This window comes from Microsporum canis, genomic scaffold (assembly GCF_000151145.1).
Source record: "Microsporum canis CBS 113480 supercont1.3 genomic scaffold, whole genome shotgun sequence".
Lineage (NCBI taxonomy): Eukaryota > Fungi > Ascomycota > Eurotiomycetes > Onygenales > Arthrodermataceae > Microsporum > Microsporum canis.
In genome coordinates, this window is record NW_003299167.1 from 2386259 (window position 1) to 2404151 (window position 17893).

The window sequence follows — 17893 nt, forward strand, 5'->3', positions numbered from 1 at the left end:
GCTGTACCTACTATGTAACCAGTATCCTGGTGTTGATGGTTGTTGTGATGGCAGCAGTTGAATTAATGGGCCCCCCTGACTCTGGTTTCAGGATGACCAAGACTTGGTGCTTCTGGCTCCATCGAAGGCCCTCCCAAGCGCTGCCATCCAGCGATATCAAAAGTAACCAAATAAATATTAGCTCGCCACTATAGACGCATAAATTTGTGTTAGGGTTTTCCACATAGCGAGAGCAACTTTCAACCTCAGCTTCAAGCGTCACCGGTCTAGTTCCAGGAATAAATACGGAGTACTCCGTATAAATAAAGGAGATCAAGCTGGCCATCCGAAGACGAGACAGCGACTGAAGGACCCCCAACGCCTTGAAGATGTCGGACGCTGGTCTCCAATCGCGTGCTGACCCGTTCGGCGATACCCTCGAGACGCTTTGGCAGCGGTCGAAAAAGAAACTTCCGTTTCTGAAGAATGATTCCAAAGAACCACCGGGTAAGTCGCAGAAGTATTTGCCAAAACTCGCGCATTTGGAATCCAGGTGCATAAGTTGCCCCCCCTTTTTTCCCTACCGCTATCTCGTCTTGGTGATGGAGATTCCTCTCGCGTTCTTGTCTTTGACAGGCTGTTTGTGGCGCCCTATTCGCCGTCCTCCCCCCCCTTATGGAACAAGCATGGAGATCTTCTTATACATCCCAAGATAGATTTGTGTTTGAAAGGGGGTTGGTGAGAGGTGAATTGTGGCATCTGGCTGTTTCAGGGATGTATATACTAGCTATATATTTCCCGTCCGAAATGTCGAAATCACCCAAGATGCGCCGTAGCAGTGGAGGAATTCGAGTCTTCTCGCCATGCTACTGTTCCTTTGTTATATCCGGTTTATGTGCTAAGGTTGTACTTCAGATTCAGTTGTCGTTGACGAGAGCGCCGCTAAGGCCAAAGCAGCGCACGAAAGACGGCGGGATCAAGTCAGGAGAGCCCAGCGGTGGGTATATTCTACTTCAACATATGACCCTCTTGATTTGTAACTCCATCTGAGACGATTTTTTTTTTTTTTTTTTTTGGCTACAGCAACCATCGCGAACGGAAGGAAAAATATATAAAATCTCTTGAACAAGAGTTACTGCGCCTTAGAGACGAGAGAGAATCCGTTTCCAGTGATACCAACCGATTGACATCGGAAAACAGCCTCCTTCGAGAAATTATGATTGCGCATGGCATCCCGCTTCCGCAGACCAAACCGCGAGATCGCCTGGCCACTGTCACGGTGGTTGGTGAACCCGGATTTGGCCAGAGACTGCAAGTTTCCCTTGACGAAGGGCCTGATAAGATCCCTCCAGTGTACCCAGAAGGGTTTGGGGTGACGCTTACGCAAAAGGTCCTGCATAAGGCAGCGGAATTCTTCATATCGTCGCCAACTACGAATCAGATTGGGGCTGATGAGCCTCGGCCAGAGGACTTTAACAGCGAGCTTCAAATACGGCCAAAGAACGGTTCAGGTGTCCAGGGATACTACCAGCAGCAAGTTATACAGCCTCATCCATACCACTTTGATTCGACCCAGGTTGCTGTTGATTTTGTTTTATTGTAATATTATCGCCCCCAGCCATTTATTCCCCCAAATCATTATGAAGATACGGCCTTCAGCTAACTTGTATCATAGCCTTGAGCGTTGCTGTTTGCGTCACCGTATGCTTGGGAAGGAAGGTTTCTCGGGCCACGCGCTTACTCTCCAAGCGCCGCTTCTTGTTGGAAGCCCGCCAGTCCTGCAAAACCAATCTACGTGGGAGATACCGGCTAGCGAACTGGAGAGGTTGTTTGAGCTCGCAGGGGCGCTTAATCTAGACGGAGAAATTACACCGGTACAAGCATGGCGACTTATCAGCGATCACCCCAAGTTCTACCAGTTGGATCCTCCAGGCCTACAAAGGATAAGTGAAGAACTGGTCAGGAATATCCATTGCTTTGGGTATGTAGTTGTCCGTCCCTCGTTCTGTTCCTTTATTATTATTTTTAGTCTTTGCTACTATATGCTTACAACTACTCTCAGTTTTGGGGCAATCCTGGACGAGCAAACTTCCATCGATATTGTTGAGCGGGTGTATGCTTCTATCTGACTGAAGCCAAGTAACCCTTGTTGCAGTTGAATGATGCTTTACTTTGAACGGGCGATAAGGGGTTATAATATATATAGGAATTTATCACTTGGCATTTGAGCGTGTACTGCTATTTTCCATAATTTGAAAAACTTTTCAACATCCTGGTTGTTTATCATTATAGATCCAGCTTTATAAGGCGCTTCGTTTCAACCTTGGTGGCATAGCCAAGAAGCTGCTGGTATTGGCTGAATCCTTCCGACTGTGCATACGATTCATTATGGCCGACATCCCGCCAGCCCGTGAAAGCGATAAACTCTTCAAACTCGGGCTCTCCTTCCGCAGCAACCGCTTCCTTGCCCTCGACCTTTCTCTCCCCGTCAATACGCCAGCCGCTTCGGACTATATATGGCGCAGTAAGTTCTTTCAGATAGGGAACGTTTCCCTCCCAGGCCTTGACAAACGCTTCTCTCTGGCCGGGAAGCATATAGAACCATCCAAGTGAGACCACTGGTGCATCTGACGGGATTCCAAGTTCCTGCTGATCAATATCGAGGTGTGCCAGTCCCGCGATATCAAATAGGTCTTTGCCGCTCTCCAGCAGGCCTTGGTTCGCGTCGGATGGAATCCAATCATCGTAATGTTGAGCCAGGGTTTCCCAGTTGCCCACAATGTAAACGTGAGCGGGATCTTCTAATTGGGTGAAGATGTAGAATGGAAAACCAGTGTAGGATTCCATACTCTGTTTGGCATTCCGGAGAAAGGCAGTAGTCGTCTCATTGGGCTTGTTGGAGGCTGTTAGGGCCACTGGCCTGAGTTTCAGAATCGCAACCTCGGTGATAGCCATCGTTCTCGTCGTGTAGGCGATGGCTGTCGGATGTAAATCTTTCTCTTGTAGTTCCTATATAAGGTATCCAGAAGGATAGCATACGGAATTGTTCCTTGCCCACGGCGAGACATCCATCGGATCCTGTTGGATCACACGGAGGACGTCCATCCTGAACTCCTCTAACCCTTGTACTTTAGGCAGACACTTACGAAGACTTAAACTATTGCAAGATAAGTGCACAGACTTTTTTGCGGCGGGACTTTAATCTTAATCAGCGGAACGGACGAAGCCACGGACGTATTAGTCATACTGACGCTATCTCCGACCTTCTGTCCGCGCCAAAAGCTTCTTTTTTGAGAAATTCCTTTGCTCCTTTACCTGTTTTCACTATTAGCCAGCTTTACTAGGAAGGAGATAACATTATCTCCATTACTTTTTAATAACGAAGCTTGTTATTGGCGTTATGGGGTCATGGAACTTCTCGTTATGTCCAGGTTCCTGGCAAAACGGCGATTCCCATGCAGGGACTTCGGATGCGGCTGGTCTGGAATGAACTTAACTAGTTCTATGACTCGAACATTGGGTTCGGGTCGAATCTTCCTGTTTGCTTAGATTAGATATCCCCTGGGCGGACGAATTCTTCCCCATAATTCCGAATAGATTGCCCATACTGACACACATGGCTCACAGCGGCTTCCTTCCAGGAGACGGGGCTACGGCGACGACACGGAGCGATGTTCCGCAAGAGTAGGCATCCTCTCTGTTCTCACGATAATGATTCAAGTATCATTATCTTTGCTTTTTTTTACGTCATTACGGACCTTCATGGCATGAGCTTTATGCGCCGCAGCCGGCTTTGGTTGGCTGTCGATCGTTCAGCCAAAGGATTTTTCGATCCAAGGCTGAGATGGAGTTGTCTGGATATAAAGCTCTGCTGAGATCCTTCTCCTGAACGGATCTCATTATATCCTTTATTCCATATAGCCCATTGGCACTTCTACATATACAGTTTTGTCGATATCACTTATTCTGTCAGTTCAGATTCGATTGCAATTACTTTTCAACCAGACGACATTACACAAAAGCTGCAGTCCTCATCGTTTAAAATGCATACTGCCTTGGAGACCGAAAGGTCGACGCCCCAACGTCCTCTGTCGACATTGTCTGATCATACCACACAGATAGATGCCACCAGCCTTCCCAAGGGGTCTCACAACCCCTCCTCGACATCGTTTCAAATAGAAGCCGAAAAGGCAAGCGATCCAGGTGTAGAGAACGCTGTACCCAACCAAGACGAAGATGGAACAGAATACCCAAGCAAATTTGCCCTGTCCTTTATTGTTGTGGCTCTTATCCTTTCCATCTTTCTCATCGCCTTGGACATGACTATTGTTGCTACCGCAATCCCCACCATCACTGCCCAGTTCAAATCGTTAGATCAAGTGGGCTGGTACGGATCGGCGTTTTTCCTCACTGTGGCTTCGTTCCAATCTACATGGGGGAAGGCGTTCAAGTATTTCCCACTAAAGACGGTGTTTATGCTTGCCATATTTGTCTTCGAAGTTGGTTCCTTGATTTGTGCTGTCGCGAATAACAGCACTACCTTGATTGTTGGTCGAGCTATAGCTGGCGCCGGCGCTTCGGGTCTTACTGGTGGTGTCTACACGATCATCGGGTTTTCGGTTCCACCTCAGCAACGACCCGCATTCACAGGTATCCTAGGAGCAACGTATGGTGTGGCCAGTGCAATTGGCCCACTCCTTGGTGGTGTATTTACCGATAAGGTATCATGGAGATGGTGCTTTTACATTAACCTCCCAGTAGGGGGCATTAGCGCGGCCATTATTTTGTTTTTCTTCACGGCCCCGCCCGCTTCCAGACCGGTTAAGGCTCCCCTTCGCGAGAAGCTCTTGCAGATGGACCTGGCTGGAACGTTCACAATTATGGCAGCTGTAGTCAGCTTCCTCCTGGCCATGCAGTGGGGAGGAACCACCAAGAAGTGGTCTGACTCAACTGTTATCGGTACACTCGTTGTTTTCGGTCTGCTGGTCATTGTTTTTATTGCAAATGAATGGTGGATGGGCGACCGAGCACTTCTACCACCTCGACTGTTCAAGACTTGGAACATCAGTATCAGCTCCATCTACATCTTCTTCTTCGCCGGCCCATTCTTCGTCCTGATCTACTACCTCCCCATATACTTCCAGGCAATCAAACATACTTCGGCTTCGGACTCCGGGATTCGGAACCTGCCTTTCGTTCTGGCAGTCAGTATCTTCTCGACTATCTCTGGAGGCTTAATTGCTACCTTCGGTCACTTTAGCTACCTTATGGTCTTTGGATCTGTTGTTCTCACTATTGGCTCTGGGCTAGTCTATACCTTTGGCATCGACACACCAGCGGGTACCTGGATTGGATATCAGATCCTTGCCGGTATTGGAGGAGGTGTCGCCCTCCAGATTCCAGTCATCGTTAGCCAAGCTCTGGCGAACCCTGAAGATCTCTCCAGTGCAACCGCAATGATTCTTTTTATACAGACCATGGGGGCCGCCATCTGGGTATCTGCCGCCCAAACCGCATTCGTCAATAAAATCCTTAATAGATTGCCTCAAGTGGCACCTAAGGTGAACCCAGCTCTAGTGATCAAAACCGGAGCCTCAGAGTTACATAAAGTATTCTCCGGGAAGGACCTGGAGGGAGTTCTCGTCGCATACGGAGATGGCTTGAAGGTCACCTTTATTGTTTGTATAGCACTTGCAGGAGCCTCCGTTTTTGTTTCAGCCCTCATCAAACCGATCAACCTAAATAAGCTGCAGAACAAGAATGCTGCCATTGGACATGCTTGATATACCCAACTTTCTTCTTTTCTCTATTTCCCTACCTGTCATGTTTTCATCTCATCTCTTCCTGGTTATGATTTATGTAATTGATACGTAGCAAAAAAAAGGCGTTTTAACGGCATATACATATTATTAATAGAATATATATTTCTGTACTCTAAACTCCAGTCGTTAGTCGCTATTTGTAGTCAACCTAAAGGCTACGCAGTATATATCAATCTCGGCTTTCGCGTTGGCTCGAAGTTTAAAGAGAAAGAGAAAGATTAAAGTTTTAAGTATTTCAAACCTAAAACTCATTATTAATAGCCTGATTAGTCATGATGCGTCAAGGTTAACAAGCTTTCAGCTGGCCTTTCGATCGTATATAAAGAAGAGCCGCCACATTGCGGCAGCTAAACTGCTGCCTGTTGGTATTGACAAGTAGAGCTGCCTTCCTGACAACCTCTATTATTACTAGACCCATAAACATGGAACCGTTTCGTCGTGCCCTTTCCGGTGACACGGATACGCCACAGCACGACCAGGAGCCGCAGCGTAAGAAGATGCGCAAAGGGACAAAGAGCTGCTATGAATGTGCGTTCATACTATTCTGACATCTACAACCGTTTCAAAAGAAGATACATGGAGAAATGTTCCCATAGAACCATCCTATTAATGCCGTGCTAGGCCGGCGTCGAAAGATTCGCTGCACTTATGCGCCAACTCGGCCGGGGATATGCAACGAATGCCATGCGCGAGGCTCCTCTTGCATCGATCAAGAACATGCACCGATGAGGGCAGAAGCTGCTAAGCTTCGAGTTGGCGATCAGAGCTACAGTCTAAGGGAGCGGGTAGCTGCTTTAGAGCACACTGTGAGCAAGTTGGTGAAGCGAATGGACGAAAGCGACAAGGGTATACTGAAGGAGGGCTCAAACTGGTCATACATAGAGTCGCCGACGGAAAGTATGGATCGAGGTTGGTGCAAATGGATATATTAATGCCTTATCGCTTCTTTCCTTGAGCTAACCTTTAAGCTAGATACCAAATGTTTGTCGAACTGTCAGCCAGAAACAATACCGGAAACTATACCGGTTCGGTCCAAATCAACAGATCAGGGGGGAACGGGCCCTGGCGCTGCCCCCCTTTTGACTTTGTTTGATAACCACATACTTTCTCGAGATGAGAAGCATATTGATTCCGAGATTTCGAGATCTGTCGACCCGATAGCTATAAAAGAAAGGCGCGCGGCCCTCGCACTGCGGGAACTTCTCCCTTCCCCTGCTCAGTTAGACAGATTGCTGAATTCAACGGCAATACTATGGACTATATGGCGTGCCAGATTTCCGGAGCTATTCAAGCCGGAGGCACTCGAAAACCCGGCTGATATTGGAAAGCTTCTGTACAGCATCATCATGACTATTGAGCAACGTGCCGTAGAATTTGATTTCCAGAGCCTCAAGGTCCCGATGACTAAGGATAAGTATGTTGAGCAATGTGTTGCTGCTGTCCAGAAGTACGTTATCGATGATGACGACATTGCTTCATCTCTATCTGGCATAGAATGTATCTATATGGCAGGCAAATATCAAAGCAACATCGGCCGCCCACGAAAAACATGGCTGCTGACACGTCGGGGTATAAATTATGCTCAGTTATCTGGTCTACATCTCTCGAACAACCGCCCTGCCCCAGATGATGAATTGGGTGTTCGCAAATTGCATATTTGGTGCGGACTTGCGTGCTCAGACCTCTATCAGAGCTCAATACTTGGATTGCCTTATTCAGTCCCGACTCACCTCCTAATACCCCATATCACACACTTGCTGAAGGTCAAGAAGATGGATCCCGGTGAAGCGTACATGCTACGTGTCTGCATTCCATTGGGGTCTATCATTGATAGAAACCAGGATGGAGGCAATATGTCATTACCACTTACACTGAAAATCGATCAAGAGCTAGAGGCAATGGGTAAACAGATGGGAGATGATTGGTGGGATTCAGCTCAGATAAGCCAGCTAAGCCCTACAGAAAAGAGCAGTCGCCTCTGGTCACAATTCGCCCACCATTTCGTGCGGATGCTACTGCATTTACCCTTCATGCTGAAGTCAAATACCGACAAGAGATGCCAATACTGCCATAATGCTGCTCTTGAATCGGCAAGGCAATCTATCGAGTGTTATAAAGGCATTTACGACATGCGCAATGCAGACCGCATATTCTGCAAGGTGATCGATTTCCAGGTCTTTACATCTACAATCCTCCTTATTGTCCACCTACTTGGCTCTCCCTTTGCGGACGATCCGCAAACTCGCGCTGATTGGAGGTCGGCCATGTCCATTGCACGAATGCTTCGTCACGACCCCGATCTACCCGAAGACTCCGTTAGCTACCAGTCTGCGAGTGTTATTGAAAAACTTTGTGCTTGTCGAGATGCTGACGGAAGACTGATGTCTGGATTCAAAACAAAAAATTGCAACCAGGCCCGAAGGATTATTCTTCCATATTTTGGATCTGTCAATATAGTCCCCGGTAAAATGCTTAAAGAGCAGCAGCTGCAACAGCAGCAACAGCAACAGCAACAGCAACAGCAACAACAACAAAATTTGCAAAACCAATATCAGTTTCAGCAGCAACAGCAACAAATGAGTCCGCCAAACTCCATACCGGAGAAGCAGACTTCCACAAACTCAAGCGGATATACTACACCGCAAGACACCCCTTCTTTGCCGTCTCTATACAACAACCAGCTCCAAACTCCTACCGGCTCATCATCACATTTACATAATGGTGCTCCTTTGCCCGAGCCTAATCTTGACGTCAACCTAAACCTCAATCTAATGGACGACGCTGGAGGATTTGGTAACCCGAACCTCAACTTAGACCTCTTTCTTGGACAAGGTTGGAATTTCGACTGGATGGATGGACAGAACTTTCAGCCTGTCTGAGAGATTCTGTAGTATTTGATTATTAAGCGACAACTATTTCCATTTTGTTTTCAAAATCTGAACTTTATCTTTATGTGCTCAGGAAAGTTGGAATTACTTTTTGTATATTAACTTGATCAAATATCTTTTTGGTGGATATTCAACCCTTTCGGGCTCAGAAATGATAATAAATATAACCAGCCTCGCGTGGCTAATACACATCCAAAATACCCAGAATTTCGGAGCTGAAGAATGTCGGATTTTAAAGAGTTCCTTCAAATGTCAAAACAGCCAAAAAGAAGGCCACCCAGGCGGGGAAGTCCGCGAGGGTCCATCTAATTCTATGCACGCTCAACCAATCTTCCATCTCTGCTGAACCACCTCGCTTTGATGTGTTTTCCTTCAAATGTTCAATTGGCTGGGAAACCCATGGGATGAACGTCAAGTGACCCAAGGCGCATGTCACCCCCAAAGCGTACATTTTGGCACTGAACGGTAGAGCCATAATGCCTTCTGTAATCGAGGAGTTGTTATCATATGAGAAGTATATGTTGGCTAAGGATGTGGACGTGGTTATGGTTATTAGTCCAATAACTATCGTGACGCCACTTTGGAATACTGTCTTGAACCACCGAGGGAGAACGACGTCGGCTTCTCTGCGAACCGCAGGGTGTAGGAAGGCGGAGTTCATGATGAGTTCGCAGGTCGAGTACATCACGCTTCCCGTGCTGCTGATGAGAGGCGCAAGGCGGAGGAGCCGCATCGGATCGATCAACAACCCAGATGCCATGTCTGCGAATATATAGTATAGTTCGTGGATTAAGGGGTCTCAATTGTGAGGTAAAAGGTTGGGTTCGACAAATAAAGGCCGGCAAGTGAATTGGGTTGATATTTATATTCTAGATTATTTACCCAATGCTAGCAAACTACTATCCGCCCGAGAAAGGATGTATTATAGCTATAAGTCTCTAATGTCCTCATTTACTCGCTGGAAAATCTCCGAAGATTATCGGTCATGACTAGTCGATGTATCTGTCCCCTAACTCGCCCACCATTATTCCTCAACAGTTAAATAATAACAAGGCCAGTATTCGGGAAGTTCTAACAGCATGTCTGAGGACAACGTCTGTGTGCATATCTAGAGTTAATCTTTCAAACCTGTGAAGATAATCTCACAAAACATAATTAACGTTAGTAGGGAATTTCATTTCAAACAGACATTTGTCATGTCTGATGAAAGCTTGGTGTGACCAATAACTTCGGCTTCCGAGCAAAAAAACTACCTGGAGAAAGAGGATTTTAAAAAAGAACACCAACTCCTTCGATGTATTGCCAGAAAATCGAACCATGGACTTTAACCTGGATGGATGTCAATAGTGGGAGGAAGAGCGGAAGCAACAAGGGAGGTTGGCAAAGCTGAGTAACTCATTAATAATCTAAATGCAAACAAGCCAAACAGGCTCAAACGGGCTTCCGTCGGATAAGCTTAAATCCGTTACAGTTTGGGCAGGTCCGACCTCAACCGTCCAACCTGAGGTCAAATTCACCTTCAAATGCTTCGACTTCAACATTTTCTATCTCGTTCGCCTTCGACGATGTTGAGATAAGGATGATCCCGAGACTGTTCCTAGCAAGTTGATAGGGTTATACATGATACCCAGTGATTATTCTACAGTGATTTCTTCGCTCCCGGCCATAGCTAATTGGCCCATGGGTTGAAATCGACCCACACGGAGTTCCAAGCTTGGTCGAATCAAGAGAGTGAAAAAAAAAAAAAAAATTTCCATGACCCAGCATGTCAGCCAAGTGTCGTTACTGGCTGTACTTGCCTACTTCGGTGGCTACAGTTCCTACTATGTTACATGCAGTCTGAGATTAATAGCCGCCTACTATTGGTTAAGTTGCCAACAGACGATTTTGTGTTTCCTAGCTTAACGCTCGATTCTGGATCAGATTTCTTATAATGACCCGGAAGACATCTATACAGAGATTTATGTTTGCAACGGAAAGCCTCAAAACACCTGCAAAGGTATCCGACTTATATAGGCTCTGGGGATAATTCCGCAGTAGCAATGTGGATTTGCCAAGGCACTTTCAACGTTGCCAATGACAGAACCTTCACCTGCGGAGCTTCTGTTTAGAATCTTGTTAAGTCGGACCAGGTCATGATTATAAATCCTCTCCACCTCCAAGCTATGAATGTTTTACGCTTGAAGAACTTTCTCACTTTTCACCTCTTACCACATTGTGTAGTGGGTGACATGATATTAAAGAGTCAATTGTAGACTCTCATTGCTGAATTTGCCTTTTTACATACATAGGTCGTTTCTTTTACGAACTTACCTTCTAGGCACTCGAGGATTGATATCACCTGAATCCTTTATTTTAGATGGATTCCGGGGCTAGCATAGATGGTACAGGCGCTAATGATCTTGGATCTCTATATTTCCATGATGACGAGAAGAGTGTGTCTGAGCTGAAACATGAATGCCACGAGGAAAAGACATCTGGCCTGAAGGGCAGAGAAAATGGAGACAGCATAAATAACCAAGAATGCAGCTCTGCAAAGAGGGGTGGGCTCCCACGAAGGCCTGAAGGGTGGGCGGTATGTTATGCACAAGTATACCAGGGGTTCAAATTGAGTGTTCTAACGTAGCATAGTGGACGTTTGCAGTTATTGTACTACTTGCTTCAGCCTTTCTCTATGGATTGGATACTACCATCGTAGCGGATGTCCAAGCGCCAGTTGTAGAGCAGTTTGGTGCTGTTCAGAAACTTAGCTGGCTAGGATCCGGCTTTCCCTTGGGGTCCGTTGCAACAATTCTTCCCCTGTATGTTGGGCCTTCTCATATTCCAACTCCCAGAGCTAATCCTTTATAGCGGCGCATTATACAAAATATTCAGCATTAAGGCTATATATATTGCTTCTATTGTCCTATTCGAGGCCGGAAGTGCCCTTTGTGGAGCGGCACCAAACATGAATGCACTGATTATAGGACGAGTTGTTGCCGGGATTGGCGGTTCTGGGATGTATCTAGGGTAGGTATAAATATCTCTATATCTAGTAACGGAAGCTAACAGATTTTAGGGTCCTTACATACTTCTCTGTCTTTGTCCCAGAGAGGCGTCAGCCACTCTACGTGAGTACATCCGGATTCGTTTGGGGACTTGGTACTGTTATCGGTCCTGTCATTGGAGGTCTCTTTGCACACAGTAAAGCTACTTGGAGATGGGTATGTCACACTCTTAATTCTTTACTGTACCTTGCAGCCTATTAATATAACTACTCAGGCTTTTTATATCAACCTTGTTCTAGCTGCTGTGAAGGCTCCCGTGCTGCTACTCCTGGTTCCAGACTATCTACCAAGTTCCCATAATAAAGCCCTCCAAAAGCTGAAAGAGTTAGACATTATTGGAATGATACTCAACGCCGGAATATATGTTGGATGGGTAATCCCAATGACATTTGCTTCCACACTCTGGGGATGGTCCGACTATCGCACAATTGCCTCGTTCGTGGTCTTCGGTGTGGTCTTCATTGCCTTTGCCATTCAACAAGGCGTCCCTCTATTCACAACCTTAGAGAGACGCGTTTTTCCAGCTCAATTTTTGAGACGTTCGGTGATGGTACTCTTATACATTAGCACATCCTGCACGAACTCGGCCCTCCTCGTGCCTGCTTACTATATCCCGCTATTCTTTCAGTTCACCCGGGGCGACAGTCCCGTGGATGCTGCGGTCCGCCTCCTACCTTTAATTATTCTTGCGATAGTGTCGGTAATGATTCAGGGTATCACTATGCCTCTAGTTGGGTACTACGCCCCATACTACACAATAAGTGGTGTTCTGATAGTGGTAGGCTCCACTCTGATGTCGACAGTTGAAGTGGATACGCCCGATTCCAACATTTATGGATACAGTATCATAATTGGAATAGGTACAGGGCTTTGTGTGCAGGCTTCCTACGGGATTGCTGCGGCTAAAGTCAAAGAATATGAGGTTCAGCATGCTATCAATTATATAAACTTGGCTCAAATCGGTGCGGAGACCATTTCACTTACCGTCGCCGGAACAATCTTCCAGCAGCTGGCATTCAAGAACCTTTCCCTATACCTGGCTGGACGAGGCTATACCGCTGCGGAATTGATCGCCGCCATTGCTGGAACGCAATCCGCTATCCTTCAGAATGGCTCTAAGGAAGTCAAGGCACTAGCTATCAAAGCTATTGTGGAAGCTATGAAGAAAGTATATATATCTATGATCGCAGCCGGGTCGCTTCAGGTGATATGCTCGTTTTTCCTGCCACGAGAGAAGTTATTCATGAAACCTGCCTCTGCATGAAGGACACACCTTCCACGTTCGCTAATCGAAGCATCAGGCCGGTGATATACATGGCAACACATATTTTTACCCTCTCATGAAAGAAAAATCGCAGGCCAGACCCTGGAAATGCACTCTACTTCTTCACTTCACTGGCCAGAGAATATCTAGCCTTGATACTGTGGGTTCTTCATTACTGGAGGCAGTATATTTTCGTATACTCGTCTTCATGCGTACAGACGAGACTGATTTCGGTACTTCAGCAACGGTCATGCAGCCACAACCGATATCCAAGCCGGACACGGAGGCGAGACTGGTAGGGGAGATATAATGGGATGGTAGAAGTTGCGGTCGTCCATACTTAATCTTGGAATAATAGTACATTATCTCTATAAATATAATAATTAGTATATACAAGTGGCTGCTCTTTCTTCCCTTTTTACCATCACCTGAATCAGAGGCCATATCGTAGCTCATCACTCAGTCAGATTCTCCAAGTCGCCTTCATCATCTGATGGATTCACGCGGCGTCTTTATAAAAACATGATGTCAACACGCCAAGCCACAGTCTCCTGATCCAAACCAAAAAGCTGAAGTCGAAGGCAAAAAAAATAAAGGACAGCGTAACTAAACAACCTCCAGGCCCTGGAACATACAGCCAGCCACCGACTGCTGACCAGAGAGAGAGAGAAAGAGAGAGAGAGTATATGGAATCAATGCCTCTGCTGCGTTAAGTTGTTATCATTGAAGCTCTATTGTTGGTGCCTTCCGCCCGAAAACTAGCCACCCGCCTCCTTAAACTATTCTACTCGCCGGCGCAAGGCAAAACAGAGGACTGAAGCTGACTCTATATCTTCCCAGAGACGAAACTCCTTACCGTTTTCCGACTGACGCTATATAATATCTACCTGTTCCCATTGATACGTCATTAAAGCGCCTGCCCGGACAGCCCGCGGCCCAGGTTGACACCTGTTTGTCGAAGTGCGATCAAGGGAAAAATAAATACTTGGATGAGGGTCCGATAATGGCTTCAAACGGGCATTTCTCTTCTGTGGGAGATGTTGACGGAGGGAACTACCAGCATGGTGTCCAGGTAGTGGACGGGGATAAGGAGTTCAAGTACGTCCGCCACCCTTGTTAAGCACGATCGCGCTCTACCCAGGGAATACAGCAATGGCCTCTGAGGAAGACATAAACATACGCACTCCATCAAAAACATATAGTACCTGATTGCTAACCTTTATCCGCATGCATATAGCCCTAATTTATCCAAATACCTGGCCCACGAGAATGTTACTCCAGCGGGTTTTAATTACCATCTTATATCTGTCTTCGGCTCACAGTCCACCGGAAAGTCAACCCTCCTGAATACCCTTTTTAAAACAGACTTTAGTGTCATGTCTGAGACCGAGAGGCGTCAGACAACGAAGGGAATATGGCTCTCAAAAAACAAACGCACTGCTTCAAACGAAAAAGAGAAGATGGCGGATAATGTTCTGGTAATGGATGTTGAAGGAACCGACGGTAGAGAGCGCGGTGAAGACCAGGACTTTGAGCGCAAAAGCGCACTCTTCGCACTTGCAACGAGTGAGGTACTTATTGTCAATATCTGGGAGCACCAGGTCGGCTTATACCAGGGTGCAAATATGGGTCTTTTAAAGACAGTATTTGAGGTGAATCTTCAGTTATTCCTCAAAGATACAAAGTACGTCAAACCATTTCACTCCTCTCTACAAAGGGATGCTGACATTCAATGTTTTCTCCCCTTCACATAGATCCACACCCAGGTCTCTGCTCTTTTTTGTTATCCGCGATTTTGTGGGAACAACCCCACTCGAGAATCTACGGAATACCCTAATGCAGGATCTCCAACGAATTTGGATGTCGTTGTCCAAACCAGAGGGAACAGAAAATTCAACCATTGAAGATTACTTCGACTTTGAGTTTGCAGGCTTGCCTCATAAGAGCTTCCAGCCGGAGAAATTTGCCTCAGAAGTTGACAAGCTCAGTACGCGATTCAGAGATGGCCATCGTGACCCTTCGAGTACGTCTGCCAAAGGTACCGCGGTGGAGGGCGGCGTATTCCTACCCGAGTACCATCGACGAATTCCGGCCGATGGCTTTGCAGTTTACGCCGAAGGAATCTGGGACCAAATCGTGAATAATAAGGATCTGGATCTACCTACTCAACAAGAGCTTCTTGCACAGTTCCGCTGCGATGAAATTGCGCGAGAGGTTCTTATATTATTCGACGAAACCATTGGTCCCTTTGAAGTGCAACAAGCTGAAGGAGTTCGATCCGGGATTCCGCTAATTCTTGGTAGCCTTGGTGTGGCTATGCGGGCAGCTCGTGGGAAAACAATGACCAGCTTCGAAACTGAGGCGAGCCGGTACCACAAGCGAGTTTTCATGACCAAGAAATCCGAACTAGAGGAGAAGATAGACACGAGACTTAAAGCCCTATTTTCTGGCCAACTCAGCGCTGCTCATAAATCTGGTGTTACCCAATTCAGCGAAGCAGTCAGCGCCGCAGTCAAGGCAGGCCAGAAGAAAGGGGCTAGTTATGATTTTGCCGAAATTGTTACTCGGGAAAGGAAACTCGCCATAGAGAAGTTTGAAAATGAGGCTAGCACCACAATGGTAGAGGGAGCCCCGTGGAGTGATTACAAGCAGGAGCTATCTCTCTTCCAGAAAGATCTCGAGAAAATCAGCTCGCAGCTCAGGAAGGATGAGATGAGGCGACTTGCCACTAGAGTTGAAAGATGGGTGAGATCTCGCTTGGGCGACTCCATCGACCTTGAATTCAACGCCCTTGGATCAGGCAGAGGTGGTTCCCGGGCCCCGGAGAACGGAGACAAGCCAAGCGAAAAGACCATTTGGGATAGAATCTGGTCTCTCTTTGTAAATACTGTTTTGGATGCCGAACGAAGATTCACAGAACGAGCTAGGAGTTTTGATGCGAGCTTGGAGGAGGTCGACGTTGGCCTATGGAGGCTACGACGGAAATCCTGGGGTGTACTGCGTTCCAAGATCGAGGAAGAGATGATGGAGGGCAACATTCTTCATAAACTACGTGAAAACTTCGAGGATAAATTCCGTTATGACGATGTCGGCGTTCCTCGGATTTGGCGGCCTACTGATGATATCGAAGGTATCTATACAACTGCACGAGAGTCAACGCTCAGCTTGATCCCACTCCTGGCTCGCTTTAGGCTTAACGAGACGTCTGCACCTCCGCCTTTGGATAAGTGGGTTGGCCATATGCCCAGCTCTGCCAGTGCCGCTGATGAAGAAGACCTTGCACCAATTGGCGGGGTGGACGAAGATGATGGCAAGAGCTTGGAGGAAGAGATGACTATGCTCAGCGAAGCTAAGAGACAGGATTTGACGGTTCGATTCAAGAAAGCTGCCGATGGAGTGTACGTTGAAGCGAAACGAAGTGCCATCGGTGGCATCACGCAGGTCCCCTTGTATTTCTACGGCCTTCTCCTGGCCTTGGGCTGGAACGAAATAATCGCTGGTAAGTGCATTGTTTACCTCTCGAAAATACCGCCACCCGGCTAACAGAGATGAAGTTCTTCGAAACCCTATATATTTCATATTCCTCCTACTCATTGGAGTTGGAGCCTACGTCACTTTCAGACTTAACCTCTGGGGCCCAATGATAAACATGGCAGAGGCAGCCTCTCGTCAGGCCGTCGAAGAGGGTAAACGGCGTCTCCGAGAGTTCCTGGAATCATCTGATTCTGGGCGCCAGGCCATGGCTATGTCGGGCCGCAATGCTCGGGGCACTGAAGAATATGAAATGTCATCCAATCTCAAGAGCAAAGGAAGACGCACTGATACGAGCGATGATGACAATGACGATGATTTGTAATGGTATACTATATATTCCTCTTCCCTTTTCACTTCATCTTGCCAAACCGGGGTATATCGCCATTGTTTCCTCCTGTCATTTTTCTCCTTCTGCTGTTCATATTTTGTTCCGTTCCTTTTCCCCATTACGCCTTCACTAACGGGCATTTATCAACTTCCACCATTTAATTTTTATTTTGCATGAGTGGTTACGAAACCGGGGGGGATCTCTTGTAGAAAGCATTATAGAGTGACCTTAAGAATCAGGTTGAACGCTGTTTCAGGAGTCTTCTGTTTCTTTGGCTTGACGTATTCAAGCTCTCGCATCGAACATCCACCTGCCCCTTTACTAACGTCTGCTCTATTAATTGGCCAAATGTAGCTATATTCAACTAACTAGAAGGTGCACAATAGACAAGAAGGAAGCCTGAGAGAGAAATCTCTATAAACTAGCGAAGCTACATAATAACTTGCTCCTACTTAGGCATCGTACTAGTAAGAGCTATAGAAGATGTTTACAGTACTAGTGTCTCTGTTCGCCATGGCCTGAGAGTAATCCGTAGTCAATAAGGAAATCCTGTATGCATATAGTTCGAAGAACTTGTTGGATATATGAATAAGAGAGGCTCGACCTATCCAGCATGGTCGGACAAGCCCTGTAGATAGGAGATCCTATGTGGCTGAACAGGCTATACCTTGATCATTGCTTTTTCGACAACATCGAATTAGTCGACTGACGAAACTTCGCCCAATGCAAGAGTTGCTCCCGTCTATACGAGCCGTCGTCCTCTTGCGTTCCAGAAATCGCTCTTTGTCGATATTTGACGGGTTATATAGTTATACTGGGTATGTGTCTGGGCTCTCTTTTCTGATCCCGCAGCTTTTCGTCGAAAGCGACGGATGGCGGGCTGAATGCTGGCCATCTTACCCTTGAACGGATTCTCCATCGCTGGATTCATCATTGCTAATACGCATACAAGTGTAGATATAGAGCCGTTTTATCCTTGTCTCCTTGCGTTGTTTACCCCGGATTCTTCGTTGTATAAAGAAACCCCACAC

The 17893-nt window shown here is 46.7% G+C and overlaps 7 protein-coding genes across 7 annotated transcripts; 5 read left to right on the top strand and 2 right to left on the bottom strand.

The window, feature by feature from the left end:
* Positions 1–368: 368 nt before the first annotated feature.
* MCYG_03756 (conserved hypothetical protein) lies at positions 369–1582 on the top strand (the record flags this gene model as incomplete). The annotated part of the gene is made up of 3 exons (XM_002848204.1): positions 369–486; positions 692–980; positions 1180–1582. 3 exons carry the CDS (start codon positions 369–371, stop codon positions 1580–1582), a joined length of 810 nt encoding a protein of 269 aa, XP_002848250.1.
* A 683-nt stretch (positions 1583–2265) lies between these two features.
* On the bottom strand, positions 2266–2934 carry MCYG_03757 (conserved hypothetical protein; the record flags this gene model as incomplete). The annotated part of the gene is made up of 1 exon (XM_002848205.1): positions 2266–2934. One exon carries the CDS (start codon positions 2932–2934, stop codon positions 2266–2268), a length of 669 nt encoding a protein of 222 aa, XP_002848251.1.
* Positions 2935–4022: 1088 nt separating this feature from the next.
* Positions 4023–5762, top strand: MCYG_03758 (MFS gliotoxin efflux transporter GliA; the record flags this gene model as incomplete). Its single annotated transcript, XM_002848206.1, has 1 exon — positions 4023–5762. One exon carries the CDS (start codon positions 4023–4025, stop codon positions 5760–5762), a length of 1740 nt encoding a protein of 579 aa, XP_002848252.1.
* A 461-nt stretch (positions 5763–6223) lies between these two features.
* MCYG_03759 (conserved hypothetical protein) lies at positions 6224–8680 on the top strand (the record flags this gene model as incomplete). Its single annotated transcript, XM_002848207.1, has 3 exons — positions 6224–6329; positions 6423–6698; positions 6915–8680. The coding sequence occupies 3 exons, from the start codon at positions 6224–6226 to the stop codon at positions 8678–8680; spliced, it is 2148 nt and encodes a 715-aa protein (XP_002848253.1).
* A 241-nt stretch (positions 8681–8921) lies between these two features.
* On the bottom strand, positions 8922–9449 carry MCYG_03760 (conserved hypothetical protein; the record flags this gene model as incomplete). The annotated part of the gene is made up of 1 exon (XM_002848208.1): positions 8922–9449. The coding sequence occupies one exon, from the start codon at positions 9447–9449 to the stop codon at positions 8922–8924; it is 528 nt and encodes a 175-aa protein (XP_002848254.1).
* Positions 9450–11048: 1599 nt separating this feature from the next.
* On the top strand, positions 11049–13000 carry MCYG_03761 (conserved hypothetical protein; the record flags this gene model as incomplete). The annotated part of the gene is made up of 5 exons (XM_002848209.1): positions 11049–11264; positions 11321–11490; positions 11564–11698; positions 11748–11892; positions 11951–13000. The coding sequence occupies 5 exons, from the start codon at positions 11049–11051 to the stop codon at positions 12998–13000; spliced, it is 1716 nt and encodes a 571-aa protein (XP_002848255.1).
* A 1003-nt stretch (positions 13001–14003) lies between these two features.
* Positions 14004–16856, top strand: MCYG_03762 (sey1; the record flags this gene model as incomplete). The annotated part of the gene is made up of 4 exons (XM_002848210.1): positions 14004–14098; positions 14238–14684; positions 14755–16499; positions 16555–16856. 4 exons carry the CDS (start codon positions 14004–14006, stop codon positions 16854–16856), a joined length of 2589 nt encoding a protein of 862 aa, XP_002848256.1.
* Positions 16857–17893: the final 1037 nt, after the last annotated feature.